The sequence below is a fragment of the Pholcus phalangioides genome, unplaced genomic scaffold (genome assembly GCF_987345545.1).
Source record: "Pholcus phalangioides strain wild (caught in Gottingen) unplaced genomic scaffold, Ppha-v1.0 ptg000001l_1, whole genome shotgun sequence".
NCBI classification, from domain to species: domain Eukaryota; kingdom Metazoa; phylum Arthropoda; class Arachnida; order Araneae; family Pholcidae; genus Pholcus; species Pholcus phalangioides.
This window is the reverse complement of record NW_028301594.1, coordinates 16,269,184-16,289,672: the sequence shown is the minus strand read 5'-3', so window position 1 is coordinate 16,289,672 and position 20,489 is coordinate 16,269,184. Positions and strand designations below refer to the sequence as shown.

Below are 20,489 nucleotides of genomic sequence, written 5' to 3'. Positions count from 1 at the left end.
AATGTTTTTTCCAAGAGTCTGGTGCAATTTTTGAGAAAGATTGAAAATAGAAAAACAACGAAATACAATGAAAATAAAAAACTTGCCTAACTAGTATACACTCACATACACAACCCTGGTAACTTTAAACATAGTTCATTGTCATGGTAGTTTTATTTATTGGGACTATTTTCTGTTTTCCTGGTCGCAGTATGGGAGATATTATGTCAATCCATTCTCATTGAATGGAAAAAATTCCTAAATAATTTTTTTTTAGATTTTTTGAGGTGAAGACAATGTGATGGGGAAAAAAAGCTTTTATAAAAAATTTCTAAACCCTTATTAAACTCACAGAAGCCAAAAATTGATTTTTGAAACCCTGGAAGCAACAGCTCGTCTTCCAGAAATTTAATAACGATTGATGGTCGAATTAAATGTGGAGGAGTAATGAGGTATTTAATTTGTTTTTTAGGGTGTTCATAAATGTGAAAGAATATGAATGCAAATAGTTAATGTAAAAACTTACAGAATTCAACAAATTATGTTCATTGAATAGAATCGTGGAATAAAAGATATGAATAAGTTTTCAGTGTGTCAACTTTTCTCATGTTTTTAAATTCACATTACTGGGTTCCTAATGACTTGGAAAGTCAGGGGAAATGTACAAATATTTGATAACAAAAGAGAGGAAAAGATACAGTATTAAACATGATGTATATTTTAATTTTGAAAGCTCCTGAAAGCTTTTATATTAAAATATTTTTATTATAATTGGTAGTTGTCAGAGGTGAATACAAAGTTTGAACATCTTGCTGGTCAGTCTGAAGATACTCAAAGGGTTTACAGGCTTGATGGTAAAGTCCGTGAGTTGGAATCTAAACTGGAACTGGAGCAAACCACTAAAAATCGTCTTGAAGTATGAATATTAAAAAAGTTAATGAAACCTTCATAATTGTATGCTTCATCTATTATTCCTCATGGTTTCATGGTTTTTTAAATTATGCATAATGTGAAATAGTTTCATTTGTGCAAGCATTGTTTTTATTTATTTTTGTCCCAGCATCAAATAACTCGTCTGAAAGAACAGATCGATAGACAACAAGAAGAGTGTGATACCTTAAGAAACAAAGAGGTTCAGGCTCAAGAAGCCTGTCGTAGACTACAACGGCAAATTAGAGAACTTCGAGAGGACTACACAGCCTTACAGCAAAAAGAAGCAGATGCCTATAGGAAACAGCATGAGCTTGTGAGTATATGGAGAGTCACTATCACCGTATCTAAAGAAAGTGAAGATAAGGAACCAAGTGTAGAGATGATTCTGGGTTAATTAAGAATTTCTTTTTGGTTCCTACAGCAATAATTTTGTTGCGCATTTTTGAAATTTTTCTAAGTACCTTAATGAACTTCAGTGATTTGTTATTTTTGATGCTCATGTGCAAATAAAAACTTTCAAAAATTCCAAATAAGTTCTCTATAATTTATTGGGGGAAAAATAATATGGTGACCTTTTTAAGTTCTATAAGATATTGGAAAGTTAGCTCATAAGTTAATTCTGGTTTTTTATGTAACTCTTAATGATTAGGTCATATCTCGTCCCTGTGTAAATGAAATATAGGGTGATTATAAAAGTTCCCATCTGAATACAGCCAAATTTTCAGGATATTTTAATGAGACCATGGGAGAGAAATTTATGCAATAAGAAAAAAGTTAAATATTTGACCACGAAGTGAATAAGTGGTGCCTTTTTATTTAACTTTCCTTTATTTCCATGGTCCATATAGCTTGTATACCAAGTTTTTATGGAATACCTCCATCAGAACGGGGGCTTCATACATCTGAGTAGTGTCAGTATACTGACAGGTGCTGCATAGGTCGGAGCAAAGTCAGTATACTGAAACTACTCAGACCTATGTAACACCCAATCTGGTGGACGTATTCAATTGAAATTTGATATATACACTATGGACCGTGGAAAAAAGAAAAATTCAGTAAAAAGATGCCACTTATTCACCTGGTAGTTGAAAATTGAACTATTTTTATTGCATAAATCTCTCTCTCCCATGGTTCTCATTAAGATATCCTGAAAATTTGGCTGTATTCGGATGGATAGCTTTTGAGAAAAACTACTCAGAGTATGGGAACTTTAATTATAACCCTGTACACTTCATTAGTAATTCTGGAAAAAAAAAAGAAGCTTTTTTGATGTGAATATGTCTTTTAAATCATCTGATACTGGATGCATTTACAAAAAGTTGCATAACAAAGTAATTTAAATGCTCATATCTTAGGCAGCATTCGCAATGTATCATTGTTTTGTTTGTTTGTGGGTAAATCTTGTTAAAACAAATCCAATGATTCCACTCTGGTCTTAATGCCTCTTTCAGCCTTGGCATCAGGTTCATGGCCCGCTTTCGTACCAAAGTTTTTTTATGCTATATCTTGAGAGGTTCAAAATACAAAAAAAAAGCCAATGGGGCACCATTGATGGTCATTTTTAAGACAAACACACTGATGCAACTTTGGTTTTAATACACCTTCCAGTCTGCTTTCATAATGAAATTGTTTTACACTATATCGCAAGAAGTTTGCAATGCAAATACAGTATAGCATTGATTATCCGAATACCGAAACGTTAGTTAAACAAAAGCGTTCCAGTTGGGAAATACGAATTTGCACGCCATGTAGAAGTTCCACTAGTGGCCGCTAGTGCTTTCCACCCCTCCCTGCCAACTAGCTTATGTGACTAATCGTGCATGGTCATCAGCAGTGTTGCCAACTTAGTTATTTTCCAATTAGATCTGATCTTTTTTCGGCCATTTAGGTAGAAAAAATACTATCTAGTTGTTTTCCTTGTTGTTTTATTAGTTGTTTTTCTAATCTTTTTCAAAAAATTTTCCTGTGTACTATGTAGTAGGCCATTATTAAATAATGTAAAAATGCAGGAATTTCCCGGAAAATAAGGGTTGCATGGTCATCTGAATAATGGCTAAAATTCTGGTTTTTTAAGTCCAGTTTCTGGTTGTTTTTGATGAAGAATCTAGTTGGAAAATTTTTTGTCTGCTGGCAACACTGGTCATCAGTAGCATGTGAGCCTTTGCTTGTGACAGATTGGGCTGTAGTAGTGCCATTTGCAATGCAACTAAACCACCTGAAGAGCCACCAAACAGCCAATTTGCATCAGAACTGACTGGGATGATGAAAGAATCTCCAGGATTTAAAGAATGCAACCTAGGAAACATTCAAGACTGGCTCAAATGTGATGTCGATAACCCTGGCTATCAAATATTGATGGACGATGAAATCATTGCCAATGTCCAAGACCCTTGCAGATGACGAGGAAGAGCCTAGCGATGATGACCATGCTGGAAAAGGACTATCCAGTGAGGAAGCTTTTCACTGCCTTGAGATGGCTATGAAGTGGTTAGAACAACAAGAAGAATGTGATGCTGTCCAATTGCTGTTTTTGAAATGTTTGCGAGATTTAATGGCAAAAAACGTGTCTCAACTCTGAAGCAAACCAGCAGACTTCTTTGCTCTGAAGCAGACTTCTTTTTCTAAACTGTAGGCCTACTTTAATGGCCATTTTGAACTTCTCAAACTAGGCTAGTCAGTTCTCTGTTATTTCTAAGGATTTGATACAAAATATACAGTTTTGTGTTTAATATCAGTGTTTCTTTGTTTCATATTGCTTCTAATTATGTGAAAATACATTAATTTCCCGGAAAATAAGGGTTGCATGGTCATCTAAACAATGGCTAAAATTAATTCTGGTTGTTTAAGCCCAGTTTATAGTTGTTTGGTATAACTGGTACAATTTTTTTTCCATAAATGATCAATTATCCAAAAAATAAGTTATCCAAACACCCCCAGTCTCCAATTGTTTTGGATAATCGGTGCTCTACTGTAGGAGCCAATGGTTCCAACATGGGCATTTTTGAGACAAATCTAATGATGTCTCTATGGTTTTAATACCTCTTCTGGTCTGGGCATCAGACTCTTGGCCCACTTTCATATCAGAATTGTTTTACACTATACCTCAAGAGGTTCACAATGTAAATAGAGGCCAATAGTTTCATCATGAGCATATTTGAGACAAATCTAATGTGATGCCTCTTTTGGTCTGGCCACAAGGCTTGCGGCCCGCTTTTGTAATGAAATTATTTTACACTATCTTGAAAGGTTCACAATGAAAATATAAGAAAATGGTGTCTTCTGATATATATTCTGAAGACAAATCCAATGACATCACTCTGGCTTTAATACCTCTTCCTGTCTTGGCACCGAGGAACTGTGGTGGTCAAATGGTTGTAGTGACAAATTTGCATGCGAGGACCCGGGTTCGAACCCTACCATTGTCACAGTGGTGGTCAGCTGAAGTTGGTTTTCTGTGGTTCTCAACTTTGAGGCGTGAATGCAAGCCAATCTCCCGTTAAAAAGTTTTGTCACAGAGAGCAACAGGCTTACAATGATACAACTATTTATTCATTACACTTCATTCATAATTAGCAAAATTTACAGCAGATGGCAACACTATTTGGCAACAAAGTATTATACAGAAACAATAAGGTTACTGTTATATGTTTGGTTCACAACACATACATGCACAGCTTCTAGAATGGCTCAGGTCTTCTTCGACCACCTGTTAAAGTCTTTTTATTGAGACAGAGTGGCGTGCCATAATCTGGTTAGGAGGAAGTGATCTTGGCAGCAGATTTGCGGCCCATATTCGTAACAAATTTTTTTTATACTCTTTCTCAGGAAGTTTCAATGCAAATGAAAGACAATGGTATCAGCTGTGACATATTCCAAAGATGAATCTGATGATACCTTACAGATTTTAAGTTCTGGTCTGGACATCAAACATGTGACTCGCATTCCTAACAAAATTATTTTACGCTATATCTCGAAAAGTTTGCACCTCAAATAGACGACATTGGTATCGACTGTTACATATTCCAAGGAGAAATCCAATTATACTAATTTCATTATGTTGGTACCTAACCATGCAAAATTAGGCCCAAAGAATGTATTCATGTCAAAACTTGCGACTGTGTCTATGTCACAGCCTAACCCAATTTTTTTCCTTTTCTCCCTCACTGCAGTTTGACTATTAAAAAATAAAAAAAAAATAGTGTAACATAGTGTAACATATAGGGAAAAAGATTGTTGGGAGAGGGAGAAAGAATGGAAACTTGCTCTCTTCTCATCTTTCCCCCCACATTTCCCATGTGTAAATAATGATACCAGTTTTTGATGTTTATCTCTGCTAGTCAAACTGCATGTTGGGGGCAGAGCTTGCTGATTGAACTGAAGAAAGAAAACCAACGATCGGAAGTTCATTTTGAACTCTAACTTTTATTCCATAAAAGTTGCAAAAAAACAAGATCATTTACTTTCATCAAAAATACGGCAGACAATCAAAAGAGAGATATAATCGAATCCCGACATACATACATACACGCGGGAAAAAACCAGTCTATATATACATGCTCCCGTGAGGGCGTACGCCGCTGCCGATTTGCATACAGCGTCGGAACAACCAGTTCCCGCACATGCATGGAGAGAAAAAAAAAACAATCCAACACTGCACTTCAGGGTGCGGTAGCCCGGTCGATAAGATGCTCACTTAAAGTACCAAAGGATGTTTAGAGGTGTCGCGAGTTCGATACCTGGTTCGTCCTTGGCAGAAAACTTTCCTGACACAGGGGTACAACAAAAACCGGTAACTTGACCGCAGCAAAAAATTGCTACCGCAGATAGTCCGCCATCAAGAAGTTAGCGCACCAACCTGTCGATGAGTATAAAAAACAAGCCTGCCGTTCGGAATCAGCAATAAATTGTAGGTCCCAGTCTAATTAGACCTTGTGTTCAGAAAATGATCGTGGTGCGACAAAAATGATCAATGATCAACTGCACGTCATCCAAATTTGTTGTTAAATCCTGTACATGTAGGGATTAAATATTTTAAAGTCCCCAGAACTGATTTTTCAAATATGGTTGCTTCATGTACAGGAAATACGTTATGGCCCAGACTACCCAAGCTAAGATGAACCAGTCCTACTTCAGATAACCAAGACCCAGGCATAGATCCTGAGGCGATGATCGCCCCTCTCAAGAGCCAAATATTATAGGAAAAAATTGGTGTGTCCTGTGTAAAATACATGATGATTTAATGAATCTACATAATTAATTGCCCCTCCCAACACGTTGCACTGTCCAAGACCCCGGATAATACTGACAGTGTATAATATTTCAAAGATTACCTACGGTTTTCTTTGAAAATCGGTCTTTCAATGTCTTCTGTCATAGAGCACTTTAATATACTTCAGGGAGCATCCATGGTGTTTGCGAGCAACAGATTTAAGATGTTTGTCTTGCTAAGTCTTAAAAAATTATTTTTTCCTCATCTATGGACCCTCTCCTTAAAAAAATCCTATTGCTCCTTGGTTAAGCCAATTCATGTTGTATCAGTGACTTCTGATTTGTCCCACCGTCTCCATCCAAGGGGTGATCTCTCATTTTGGGAAACACTCGTCTAAATCTATACCTCCATGACCTTAGGGCTCTCTCGTTACATGCTGCAGCATTCTGTGAACCCATTTGTCACAATGCAAGGTTAGAATGAATTTATGAAAGTACCTCGAATAAAATGAAACTCGGTTAATCTAGATCCTACTATATAATTCCACTGTCACTACTCTGAACTATGTAGGGACCATTGTGGTGGACTCATTTCATTGAAACTTGGTAATATACGGGGTGATTATAAAAAAACTATCCCGACATATGGGCCCCTAACTATCATACCATTCACAGAAACTGAATGAAATTTTGGCATAAGGTATTTTGAGGTATGCACTCAAGAATGATATGGAAAACAACAGTGTCACTCTAACAGTTACCGTTACGGTGAGAAAATTTCGAAAATATCAGATGGCAACACCATAGACATAATATAAGTTTTTTGTATTGGAATGCGATCTCGATACTGAAAAACACTAAATAGCGTTGGAATGGCACCTGTAGCACGAAAATCCCCGGAGCTAGGCAAGGAAAAAGTGAAAAGGACTTTGCCGTGCACCAGAGCATTAATGTTTGTTTCATTCGTCACACCGTTTCTTCGGCTGAGATCCCAGCCTGATTAGTCCTCCACAAGGTCATGTGTAAAATTTGTGAAACACAATAAAATGCTTTATTTTATGCTGCTTCTCTGTCCTTATTGGTTGTCCTCACTTTTAGCCCATCTACCGCCGGTGATTTTCATGCTACAGTTGCCGTTCGAACGCTATTTAGGGTTTTTCACAATGGAGATCACATTCCAATACGAAAAACTTGGTGTTGCCATTTGATATTTTCGAAATTTTCTCACTGTAACCGTAACTGTTAGAGTGACACTGTTGTTTTCCATATCATTCTTGAGTGCATACATCAAAATATACCATATGCCAAAATTTCATTCAGTTTCTGTGAATGGTATGATAGTTAGGGGCCTATATGTCGGGATAGTTTTTTTATAATCACCCTGTACATTATTTGTACCATGGGAAAAGATAACAGCAATAAAAAAAACTTCACTTTTCACCTGGTGGCCAAAAATTGAACTATTTTTTATTGAATCTTTCTCCCCCCCCCCCCCCCCCCCCGGTCCATATATCTTGTATACCAAGTTTGATCAAAATGCCACCATCAGAATGGACGCTACATACATCTGAATATAGTATCAGTTTATTTATAACCACCCAGTACCTTTTCAAGGAAATTTTTTTTGCTCTGTTTTTCTCTCTCATAGCTATGTATACGCATTTGTGTCTGTTTATAAATATGTATCACTTACAGGAAGCTGCTTTGGAAAATGCTGAAGGCGACTTAAAAGTGACAAAGAATGATTTGCGCTTAGCGTGCCAGAGGATTGATGAGCTCAAAAATGCTTTGGAGGATGACTTAGATTCAGGCACAGATGTCCCTGATGACAGGTGAGAGAGTTAATATTTTAGTAGGTGTTTTTAAATTGTGAAAGTTTGTTCAGAAGAAAACAGTACATTAATTGAATTGGAATTTGAGTATTAAGAATTGATAGTGTTCGTTTAGAAAATATTCCCTAATAAATACTTGTATGTGGAAATAAATGAAAACATACATTTTGTGTGCAAAACGTTACATAAAACTAAGTTATTTAATAAATGTTAAAAATATCCTGTTAAGTTGTAGTGTATACTCTAATCACAAATATTTTTTTAAGTTGTTTTCTCTTTGTGGTGTATCTGCTTATCCTGACAAATAGGTAACATAAACTTTTATCTTTCAGTGGTTCTGATAGTGATAGCAGCCTAGATATGTCATCCATATTGCGGCACAGTCTCAGTACAATCCAGCGTTGTGATAGTGCTTCCAGTGACCTCAGCCTTAGTGGGCGACGTTCACTGACCCCTTCTATGGGCCCTGAATTCTCAGCATTATGCAGTAGGTAATGGTTGGTGTAGGCATGTGAGGACCTGCATCTTGAAGTGCTGCTTCTGATTTCCTTACTAAATATTTCATAACCATTCCATTTGTAAATGCTAATTCATACTTGTTTCTAATAGCAATGTTTTTAATCTATGAATTTTGCATAATTCCTTTTAATCCTGCCTTCTGTAGTTTGCTTTTGCATGTGTTCACTTGATGCAACACAGACTGAAATTAGTTTCTATGGATGGACAACCATAGTTTTATTGTAGTTTTAGAGTAGGTGCTAATATATAATCAGTTGCAAGCTTTTGTTTGCAGCCTTCATTAGTTGGATGTTAGTTTTCTATTTGATGTAAGAAGGTCGATAGTCATTTGGTTTGAGGTAGGGTGACCAACATTTGCACCAAAATGAAGGAGATTTAAGTGAGGTAACCAACTTTAAATTCTTGAGACTAAATAGGACACAAAAAATGTTTACAATATTTTTGGGGATGTGAAGCTTATGTAAATTGATAAGTTGGTTTACACAGTCGACACTCGTTATAATGAATTATAACCATTCTCCATTATAAGGACCAGTAGGATAAGGCCCAAATTCTTTCATATAATTACTATCTTACATGTTTTCCTTTTAATATTATGTTTGTTTTTGACAGAACAATAGGGGTCATTATAACGAGCATAGCTGTATTTAAAGTAATAAAGTAATTTAAATTATAGCACATTTTCTATCAATCATAACAGAATGGCACATCTTTGTTGTAAGTCATGTCTGCATTATATAAAATGCAATTTTTTGCATATAAATTGTACTAATAAATTCCATAATTTATCGTGCAATAAATGGAATTGATTGAAAGCCAAGAGCCAATTATAGGGTTAAATTATATCTTGCAATTACGTGGAACAACTTCATAGTTTTATCATTTTAAGCAAAGTAAAAAATGTTACAGATTTAACATGTATATAATTCACACGTACTTGAAAAACTAGCAGCAGTGCTTGTAACAGGGTTGTACAATAGGGTGGAACGAAATTTTTTTTTTTTCGAAATTGCCAATAGAATTTAAAATATGCCTTTATGTAAAGGAATGCCATTCCTAATTTTTTTCCCTAAAATTCAAACTTCTTGAGGTTCCTCATCGCCCCTGAAGTTTTACGCATGTGTGGAATTCTGTAACATGATACCGCAGAGGAGGCTTTCCTATTTCCCTGAATATGTGATTCATTCAGTGACCTCGATGTTTTTCCCTTGTTTTCAGTATTCATTTGCAATCTTACCCCTTAACTGAGAGGGTGTATAGCAGTCAAAATGATGACCAGAAGCTTTTATTGTTGTGACATTTTAGGAAATCCCCTAAAGAGTGGGATTCTTGGTTCTCGCCCACCTATGGTGATGTTAAGCTTATTTATTTGCTGACTCAACGCAATATGAAGGCACAACAATCAAGAAAAGATCCAGCTATTGCAGACATTCTTGAAATTATCGTGCCAAAGATAGAAAATATTTGAAAAACTGCTTCAATTCCTATGGTTTCTCACCAATGGATATGCAAAAATTTAAAAGACTTTTACTGTAAATACAAGAATCTTCAGAAAAATATGAAAGCAAGGAAAGATTCTGAAACTTTCAAGTTGAACTTGAAATCTTGAAATCTTTTCAGTGCGAAGCATGGAAATTGTTCAACATTGCAGCATGCAAATGTGATTTTGAAGACTTTAAGTGAACAAGTTGAGAAAGGTCCCAAATTTAGAGCGAGATTTCTTGCAAGATCAAAGAAGTACACGCAAGATGGCCATTAGTCAAGTAGATGTCCTAACAACGAAGATATTTAAAAACAATGAACAAAGGAAAATGAAAATGGTATCCCATTTGAAGTCATCTTAAGAAGAAACGGCGGAAACTAGTTCATCAACCACTGAAAACTCATCTATATCCAATGATTCTGAGGAAAGTGATCTATGTATATGAGCCAAAACACAGTTTACCGTTGAAGTTAGCATTTCCATCTACCAGTACCTGAAGCTGGTCCATCAATCGGTGCCGAAGCAAGTACTTCATTTGCTTTTGAAGTTCTACAATCATCCTCTCAGATGTGAACTAAATTACCAAATGTTCCTCTTGCTTATGGTAGAACTGCTGTGTCTGATTGATCAGCTGCAATTATTGCGAGTGCTGTGCTGGAAGATGTTGGGTTATTGACGAAAGAGACGCCAAATATGACAATAGACCGGGTGAAAATAAGGCGTGAAAGAGCATCACAGAGAGTTCTTTTGCAAGATAAAATTTCTAGAACAAAATGTGCGAGGAATATATTTTGATGGTAGAAAAGACAAAACCTTCGCTAATGTCAAAGAAGGTGATTCTTTCCATAGAAGAACCATATTTGAAGAACATGCAACTATATTGCAGGAACCCGAGTCAATTTATCTCGTTCACATAACTCCAAGAAAGTAGTAGAGCAAGGGATATAAAGTCATCAATCCTAGACTTTTTGAAACAAGATTTTGATACAAAGGAATTGATGACGATCGTATGCGACGGGACTGTTACCAATACTGGTTATAAAAACAGTGATATCAAATTAATAGAGAAAGAAATAGGCGATCCCTTGCAATGTCTTATTTGTCTTTTTCACTTTAATGAATTACCTCTAAGGCATCTTGTGAAGCATCTAGATCAGTGATTCCCAACGTGGGCATTAACGCCCCCTGGGGGGGCGGCAGTAGAAGCTACGGGTATAGCATGGGATCCTATGGGTTAGATTGTAATGGGGGCGATGGGAGAAAAAACTTCTATGCCCACACACACACAGAGAGAATTCATTGTTCTCATTATTCTCAGATGAGAATCTCATTTACAAAAAACTGGGAATCAAGAGAATTCTAAAAATTAGAAATGAAGGATTATCAGAAGCAGAAATCCGTACATTCCATGTTCCGAAAATAAACTTTTCTGCTAAGCACTATTCGAAACTAATTGCATGTGATCAAGTGCGAGTGACTGAACCACCTATTATAAAAATCAGGAACTGGACCAACAAAAATTATCTGAACCTGTTTTTCCATCTATACCGAATTTTCCGTCACACACAAACAGCTGAACAGTGTGTACGGCTCGTAACAGAAACATCTCTTGCTGTATCAACAACCGAGAGTCGTGAAGGCTTCATTCAAGCCAGAATAAAATCAAGGAGTACTTTTCCATCATTTGAAAAAAAGCGGACTATTTTGCAAAAAAGTGAAGTGTGATAACAGAGAGGCACAATAGAAGCATTCTCCTGACGCTATATCATTAAACTATGTTTGTTTTTTTTAATTTGGAACATGGTTATAGTTTTGTCCCCCCCCCCCCCGCCCAAAGGGTTTATTTTCATCTCCCTCTATCAATCACTATATTCGAAGTACTTGAAAAATTCTCCTTTCAAATATGCTTGTCAGTTATAACTTATATATGGAACTATTTTTCTCTGGGTTTATATATATATATATATTCAGTTTTGTTATTCAGTTTTGTTCACGTACTGAATAACTTTTAAATGAAGTATTTTTCTTTTTTAGAGAATGCTTTTTAAAAATCATCAACTTCATTTATGTTTAAAAAGGTTTTTATAATGTGTACTTAGAAAAGTCTTTTTGCTCGACCTTTAGGGTCTGTGAGGAACCTCAAGATATTAAAATATTTTCCTAGATTTTGGTATAACTTCTTAAAACTTTGAAAGGCATCTTTTGGATACTAAGGCAACATCAATTTCCAAAAAAACACCCTTTTTCGTTCCACCCTATTGTACAAGTCTATTACCTAACATACCTGGCATGTATATTTTTTCCACCACATGTCTGATGTTAGCATACAAAATATTGATTTGGGCTTGTACTATTTTAAGTTAAGCATGTAAGCTTTTGGAGATTTGCCCATCGCTGGCGTGTGGTTATGAAATATAAAGGGATGTTTGAAGTTCAATCCAGGAGGATCCAAGAGAATCTTGAATTAATCCAATGGGAGCATTGTAACATCTTCACAAATCAGGCAACTACCATCCAAGCATTGCCAGTCATTAGTACTTAACCTATAATAGTCAGGTTGTCTAATATAGATCATGCTGATTTTTTTTTTTTGCATGTTGCAATTGATATAAAAATGAAATCCTATGCTCCCAATATTTTTACTAACTTATCCCCATTTATATATGAATATATATATATATATATTCAGTTTTGTTCACGTACTGAATAATTTTTAAATGAAGTGTTTTTCATTTTAATTTTCATTTTAAATTAATGCACAAGAAAAAGAAATGAAGGAAACATAATTAAGGGACATGAACATAATTTATATCTTCAAAATATGATTTTGGAATTTTCCAGTAAATACATAAGTTTGTTACTAGAACAGTTTCCTTGATGTGAATATATTCACAGATTAGAAAGTTTAATAAATTGTTAAAGTTGAAGTTTAGTTTTCAATATTTTCATTCTCTGAGAATTTTAATATAACAGATTAAACATATGAGATTATACTGAAGTTAAAACTGTAATTTGTATCTATTGAACAGAAATGCATAAGAAAAATCTTTATAAAAATGAATTAGAATCCTTTGTCAGAATTTGTGGGGAAGAAAATTATTGAATAGATCAGAGTTTTGGATTAGCAGCAAGAGCTAAAAATTAACTCTTAAAGCTGTGTAACCCAAGGATTTATTAAGGGGGGAAAAGTAATTTAGCTTTGGTACTAGACCACTCTTATTAAATTTTTTTGCTTGTTTTTCTTCTTTCCTGGCCCCTATGTAAAATCACTATATTTTTTAGGGGCGATGCTGAATCGGAGGTCAATGGATTTTCTCAGTTGAACAGGTCTTGTGACTCACCACAGAGCCAAGAGCAGCTGGACGTGTAACAGCAGTTTCTGACATCTTGTGCTGTTATTCAATGTGCGTGGCTGGCCACAGCTTAAGGTTTAAAAAAAATCGGGAAACCTCTTGTTGTGAAGAGTGAATGTATTTCCTTGGATGACTCTTTCAGAATACTTAATGTGTAGTGCTTCTTCTTTAGAATGCATTTTGTATTCACATTTCACAAAAGCCTCATTGTGTGCATTTTATATTTGCTGTTTTGGAAGCAAACGTATGTTATTTTTCCTCCTCCCATTCTTTACAAAAGAAATTAGAATGGCATGTTGAAAAGTAAAGATTGCAAGTTCTTATACACTTGAGATAGTATTCAAGACATTGCAATCCCGGTCAATATTTGTTTTCTTGTATGTCCCATTTCTGCTGCTTTATATATATTTATATATCTGTATACATATAAGTTTTTACATGTCTTGTTCTTTTTTGTACAATTTTTTATGTGTGAAAAAAAAATGTGTTCGAGGAATCAATATATTTAAGATGCGTTTATACATACATACATATATATATATGGTTCTTTCCCCCATAGAAGTTTTGAGTGTGGTATTTGCATGTATAACATGTAATGTGTGTTGTACCATCATGCAAAGATTGAATTGTTTTGAAGTGGATAACTTTATTTTTAATTTAACACCATGATACACAATAATGTGATAGGTTTGAGCCAAAGAAATGAAAAAAGAAAAAAATATATACAATTTACTTTAAAAAAATGTGAAATTCCGATTTTTCATTTGTACAGAACTGGTGGAATTTAAACAATGAAGTACTTTATTTATATATATTTTATCTTTGATATATACAGGGTGTTTCTAAACAAAAGGTTTGAAGAACACAACAAAACAAACACTCTTCAACCTAGAAAGCATGGTTTCCTGTGAAACGGTTGGCTAGTAGAGGGTGAAGTCAGTTACTCATATAAGAGTGGAGGCTTATCTACCCTATGTCAATCGTGACTGAGAATGGATGGATATTCAAATAAGTAGAAAGCAGATAGGTATTTTATTGAGAGAAATTATATCACTCTCTGCTGTTCATACAAAGCATGAAAGACTGGATACCAATCTGAGATGAAGATAAAGTTCTGGAAGAAAATTCACATGAGAAAAAAAAATTGCAAAGGCATGTGTACTTTCTTTCCGAACTTTATCTTCATCCCCACTTGGTATTGAGTCTTTCATACTTTATATGTATTTTATATGTAGTCTGATCAAAATGTTGATGGCAGGCATGTATTCTTTACATCCTTTATCGGGATAGCTACTCTACTTACAGATTATCCTGTTCATATTGAATTCATATGCTAGTTTCTGCATCAGAGTGGAGTGGATGGAGGATAATGCAAATCTTTTATTATTTTGTGCCTCCTCCTCTTTTCCAACTTGCGTTGGAGTCTGTGTCAAAATTGAAAGTGCCCCCTATCTGCCAACTGCTACACATGCAACTATACTTTCTTGGATGAAAAGTATTTGTTTCATTGTGTTCTATCACCACTTGAAGTTTTTTGTATTGGTTTAAGAAACACCTTGACATGGCTGATGATTTGTAAAATATTATGTTGGTTTGAAGTATTTCTTTTTCACATTGAAAAATTATTCATTTTAGACAAGTTTGGCAATATTACTCCATATATTGCTTGAAACGTCCAGGAGAGGGCTATGAGAAAGTGCTGTATGATTTTTATTATTATTTCAATGCAGAAATTACTTATTTCTTTTATGTTATAAATTAAATTCTGGAAGATTTTTTCCTTATTATTCTATATAAGTAATATATTTACAAGTATGTGTAGCTTTAGAAGAACATTTTTATCTTCTATTTCAGTGTCTATTTATGTACAGTGAAATTTTTTTATTATTATTAAATAGTATATAAACGAAGATGTTCGTTAAAAATTTGAATGTGAAGCTACTTCGAAAGAGGGTCACGAGCAATGCTGTTTCACTAATTGTAAATGCAGAAAAGGTTGTATGCATATATTTGTTATGACCATTAAGGCCCTCAAAATCATGGGCATTTATTTCTTTGGCTGTAGACACAACGAATGAAACCAGCACTTTCTTTGCAATGTTTAGACATTATGGTTTCTTTTGTGTTGATAATTTTGATGGTTATTTTATGAAAACACTATCAAAAATATTTTTGAAATATTTATCCACTGCAAAACATAATCCTGTTATTAAATAAGATGTGTTTTTACAGACCTTCAAAATAGTTATTTGCATTCAGTAAAATGTGTTTCTAGCTATGCAGATGCCAGAATCTAAAATTGTGTGAAAACGGCAATCTACTGCCTCAAGAAAATCTGCAACTGTCATGAAACAAAGTGGTTTCTTCATCTTCTAAGTTGCATAGACGTGAATAGAAAGAGGAAGTGAATTCTTGAACATCCTTTGTTGTTATCCATCTTGCTACTGTTATGCAGAGTGATACGCACACACAGATGAATTCATGGCCCCCCCAGACTAGAATCATTGACAAGCCTTTTGATCAGGTTTTTCATAGGCCCCACTGTAGTGAAGTTATAATGCAAGAACAAAAAAAAGGAAAAAGATAAGACTCATCCCAAGCCCTATCAGCCCTATGCTTGTAGGAAAGGGGGCATGGACACCATCATCTATAGCAGGTCTCTACAAGAAGCTTGTGACATCACTGCAGGAATTATTTAACCTATAGTCATTGAATATACTGCAGAAAGTAGATATCGCATGCGTCAGCCAACTATATTCAATGGCTACAGGTGAAATAACTTCTTCAGTAACGTTACATGCTTCATGCACAGGCCTTCTGCTGTGGATGGTGTTGACATGGATGACCTTGAAGCCTGTTGAGTCCTTGATGAATCCTTTTGTGATTTATAACTTCTAGCACGTTCAGTTCTTGTCAGGCCCTGTTGCCCCTGTTTCGAAAACATATTGACTATACTGAATTAGACTTGTCATCACTGTTGCACATATGGAGTGGGAAGGGGAAAATCCTGTTTGTTCTTAAGCAGCGTGGATATATAACAAACCCATAGTGTGAATGAAGTCTGTCAAGATAGGTCACACTAAGTGTGCCATGCATTGTCTTTGAGGGATTTGAAGAGCTATATGTAGATTGAACGTCATGATATATTTCATTGCAAACTAAGCAATTTGCCCTAGACAGGTAGGAATTTTGTGGGGATCCAATTGTTGTCTTTTTCTCCTTTCATCAAAGAAACTTGAGCCACTCCTGAATCTTATATAGTTGAAAGCAGTGGTGAAAAATATAGGGAAAAAAAGTCTAGCAAAGAGGCCAGACATAGCTACATATTATTCCAGTGGACCCACCTTTACAGCAATATTGCTTCTATTAAATTGAAAAAAAAAAGCTTATAAGAATTAATAGCCCAACCTATCAAATGGAACATTCTGCTACAATAACTTTTGATAATCAAATCAACTCTTTCTTTCGTACCTGAAACATTAATGATTTATGGAACAAGAAAATTCTAATTTTTACATATTGAAAAAAAAAATTTGGTTTCTAAACAATTCTCAGATCTCAGTGAAGTTACTGACATCTGTCAAATATTTTATATTTTTGACAGTGATGCAAAAAATAAAAATGCGATACCTGACTTACATTGGTAATTTGTTGCATGACTAACAATATGAGTGAAAACTCATAACGGAGTGAAAACTGTTTCTCTGATAATGTCCCTCTCTCCTCAGGAGGTAAATTCACAGATTTTCATTATTATTTCTTATCCATTCGTCTTTATAATAGTATTCTCCCAAGAACTATTTCTTCTTTCTAAAAACATGAGGTCACAAGCCTTCAAGATTTGCTGGATCTTGGTTGAATAGGAAAAAAAGTCATTTATGTATGTATAAAATGAGACAATATAATTTCTCAGGGTGACTGAAGTCAATGTGTTACTTCAGTAACAAATTGTGTTCATCAAAAGTCTCAAATTTCATTTGACAGAGATGTATTAATTTTCTAATTAGGTGCTGGCTTGTAAGGGTGCTTAAATAATTGATTGGAAGCATTACACTTTGTTTTTGTTCTTATGAGCCAAGTTTTATATTTCGAAGACTTTTGACTCACAGAACTTGTCAAAACGTTTTAGGCTCTTTCTGAATTTGTTCAACTCTGTGGTTCTCAGTGTTTGTGTGCCTACTCAGTGGTTTGCTTGGTTCATACAACTATTATTTTTATGAGGTACTTGCCAGTAGATGGTCATAAGAAAAGGAAGCCACAGATATCAAAATTTCGAGAACTAGTGTTTTTGAAGTTTTCTGAGAAACAACTGTGAAAAACCAGTGAAATTTCAAAAATAATGTGGCGGACCCCCACCTTACATTACAATGTGTGGAATTTGCCATATAGTGGATCCTACTTATGTTTTTCAATAAACTGTCATGGGAAAACGTTGTAGGTGGGAAAATACTTTAAACAGGAAATCTTTATGATTATTATAGTTGGGACCACGAAAATGAGTTGCACTAAGTGAGGAAAATGTTATAAGCAAGGCTGCATAATAATTTCTATTTGATTTGCATTGAATTTTCAGTAATCTTGCTCTATGTTCCTTACCATTTTCTCACTGTACAATAATGCTCAGTAAAGCACTTTTCAACTGTTAACAGAGTAATATCTCAAAAACAAGAGCCAATAAAATTGTTTCATCATGATATCGTGCTCAGCAGGTCAAACTCATTGGGCATTGCATATTTTTATGTCTGACAGTTTTTTTTGTTGTCCAGTAATACCACTCATAAAGCACTTTTTTGGCTTTTTACATGGCAATGTCTCCAAAACAAGAGCTAAATGTCATTTTTCACGATATTCATGTTCAGTAGGTTAAAACCATTCGGAATAGTTTATTTTCATACTGGATGCAGTTTCGTTCATGTCCCTTGTAATCTGTGTTGTTTTTTTTAAATCTTTGTTGACTTCATTTTTACTTTGAAAAAACTGAACACACAGAATCAGATGTTAAAAATTACATTTCAATGCTCAGTATGGTGCTCAAAGTATGTATGTGCAGTGCTTCAATATTCAAGGTGAATGTGAATACAGATATAGTCGTGTTAGATTCATTGTAAGAAAAATGATCACAGAACTTGTATAACTCTTCTCAACATGGATCATGTCAACAGAAAAATAATAGTTTGTTTTGTTACTCTGTCATTTTGAAAAATGGTTTTTATACTTAAATTCATTTCAGATTTGAAATTTATGCATGTAGTTCTTTTTCTTTGTTACAAAAAGCATTTTTTCATCTCTTGGTTGATAAGGTAACCTTATTTCATGTGGGCCCAATCAATGACTTGAGACTCAATATGATCTGGTACAGTTGATAAGCTTATTAAAATCATGAATAACGTTATCATTCGGGTATCGTTATCACTTTTTCGCAAAGTACGGAACAGACTAATAACATGGAGTAAAATTAATTTATAGTTATCTGGACTTTGTTTATGTTATCAATTTCTTTTTGTTGAAAGTTTTTTTCTTGCGTATTTTGAACTTAAGGTTGAACCAGACTCATTTTTCCCTATAAGTTATCGTTATCAACTTGCAAGACTATGTAGCACGTCAGAAGGCTCCGTTGTTGACAAGAATTTGCATACTGAGTTCATAACATCCTTATCAGGCTGTAATATCTGCTATGATATGTATAATTGTGGTGGTGGTGCTTTATGCAATGGCTTTCATATAGTGAAGGCATGTTTAAGGTAAAAGAAAACACTGCATGATTCCAACATATGGAAACCAGTTGGCGAAAAAATATTTTGGAAAGAAAAACACATAGTCGTCCTGTTTTCATTTGTCTCATTCAACCAAACACAACATATAGCCATAATACTTACTACCAGGATTTTTATCGTATAAAGTTATCAATCAGTTATTGTTATCCAAATGACCTCGAGCCCCAATGTGATTGCATTTAGCACCATACACTGTACTATGATTGTATGTAAATAGCTGGGTTAATTCAGGCCTTGTAAAGGATCCCAGAGGATCAGTATAGCTGGGGGCCCCATGAAACTGTTGAGACGTCCCTGTTAGTTGATGAAAAAAGAAGATTGTTGTAAATGTTTTGATATCTGTTTCATATTATAGTAAGGCAATAGCATGATAACCATCAAACATCGAATGATTGCTATGTCCACAATTTCTTGTTAACCCATTTGCATCATGGTTCTAAATCAGCTACTCACTTCATAAATCTGTTGCACTTAACTTGCTCCTGATCTTATCAAAATTTCTTGATAGCAAAACTGGTTTTTATGTGCCAAGTTACAATACAGATTTTTTGCAAAGGAAAGGGCAAAACCCAAGTACAATATGTGCATTTATTTGAACTTCCAAGTATTTTTACTTCACTTCAAGAAACAATCACAGATTGCTTTACATTTAATGCAAATTGACTGTTGGCATGAGCAGACTATTCTGCACTTGGTGATGAGAGGCAAAAAAAAATGTGTGGAATATTCAGCTTGTGATAGAAATTAATTAATTTTGGTTTTGGCTCAAGTTGAGCTAACAGTTGTTTTTTCATAGAAGAAATTAGAACCTTAAAACTTATTATTTAAAACTTTATTATTACATGATTGGAGATTTAGCCAGTCCAAAAATATATCTTGCATACTAGTTCAGCATTATCATCTTCAAGATGCTCGAATAGGTAATTTGAGGCTATTTAATGCTATGAAGGCCGGGACTCTGCCAGTGGACTTACTGTTGCGGAGATTTCTCCCAACCCAGCTTTGCTGCAAAGTCTGGAACAAAGTGTGGGTACCTAACAATCTGGGTGCGTATCTAGTGTTATATCCATTTTTTTTTCTGTGCTTCCATCTATATTTCAAATTGTGAGTGAAGTACCATGATTGAATATTTTCACCATTATAGGCCTGTTGCTGTCTGTGGAGAGACTTTTTAATGGGGAGATCAACTTGCATTTGCATCTAGGCAGAAATAGGCAGTGAATGTATCAATTTTAATAGGCATATGGAGGATTTTCTGTATGAAAGGCAGGGTCAGTTCTTTTTAAGATCGGGCCCCTTATATATAGTCTTCTTTGAAGCAAAAGTTGTTATGGAGTGAGGGGGGGGGGCGTGTGCCTAAAATACAAAAGGCATTCAATTTTTGGCCCTGGAGCATGTGCCCTGTTTC

The 20,489-nt window shown here is 34.9% G+C and overlaps 1 protein-coding gene across 2 annotated transcripts in view; it reads left to right on the top strand.

The window, feature by feature from the left end:
* Window positions 1-14,003, top strand: part of LOC149089960 (unconventional myosin-XVIIIa-like) — a 105,159-nt gene extending 91,156 nt beyond the window's left edge. Inside the window, exons 32-36 of one of the 2 annotated variants that reach the window (XM_089231455.1) lie at window positions 758-895; window positions 1,040-1,225; window positions 7,816-7,952; window positions 8,285-8,443; window positions 13,237-14,003. In XM_089231455.1, coding sequence (XP_089087581.1) covers window positions 758-895; window positions 1,040-1,225; window positions 7,816-7,952; window positions 8,285-8,443; window positions 13,237-13,324 — 708 coding nt within the window. In that variant the 3' untranslated portion in view covers window positions 13,325-14,003. The remainder of the gene's footprint in view (window positions 1-757; window positions 896-1,039; window positions 1,226-7,815; window positions 7,953-8,284; window positions 8,444-13,236) is intronic. The other variant, XM_089231463.1, reaches the window with a different exon arrangement.
* Window positions 14,004-20,489: the final 6,486 nt, after the last annotated feature.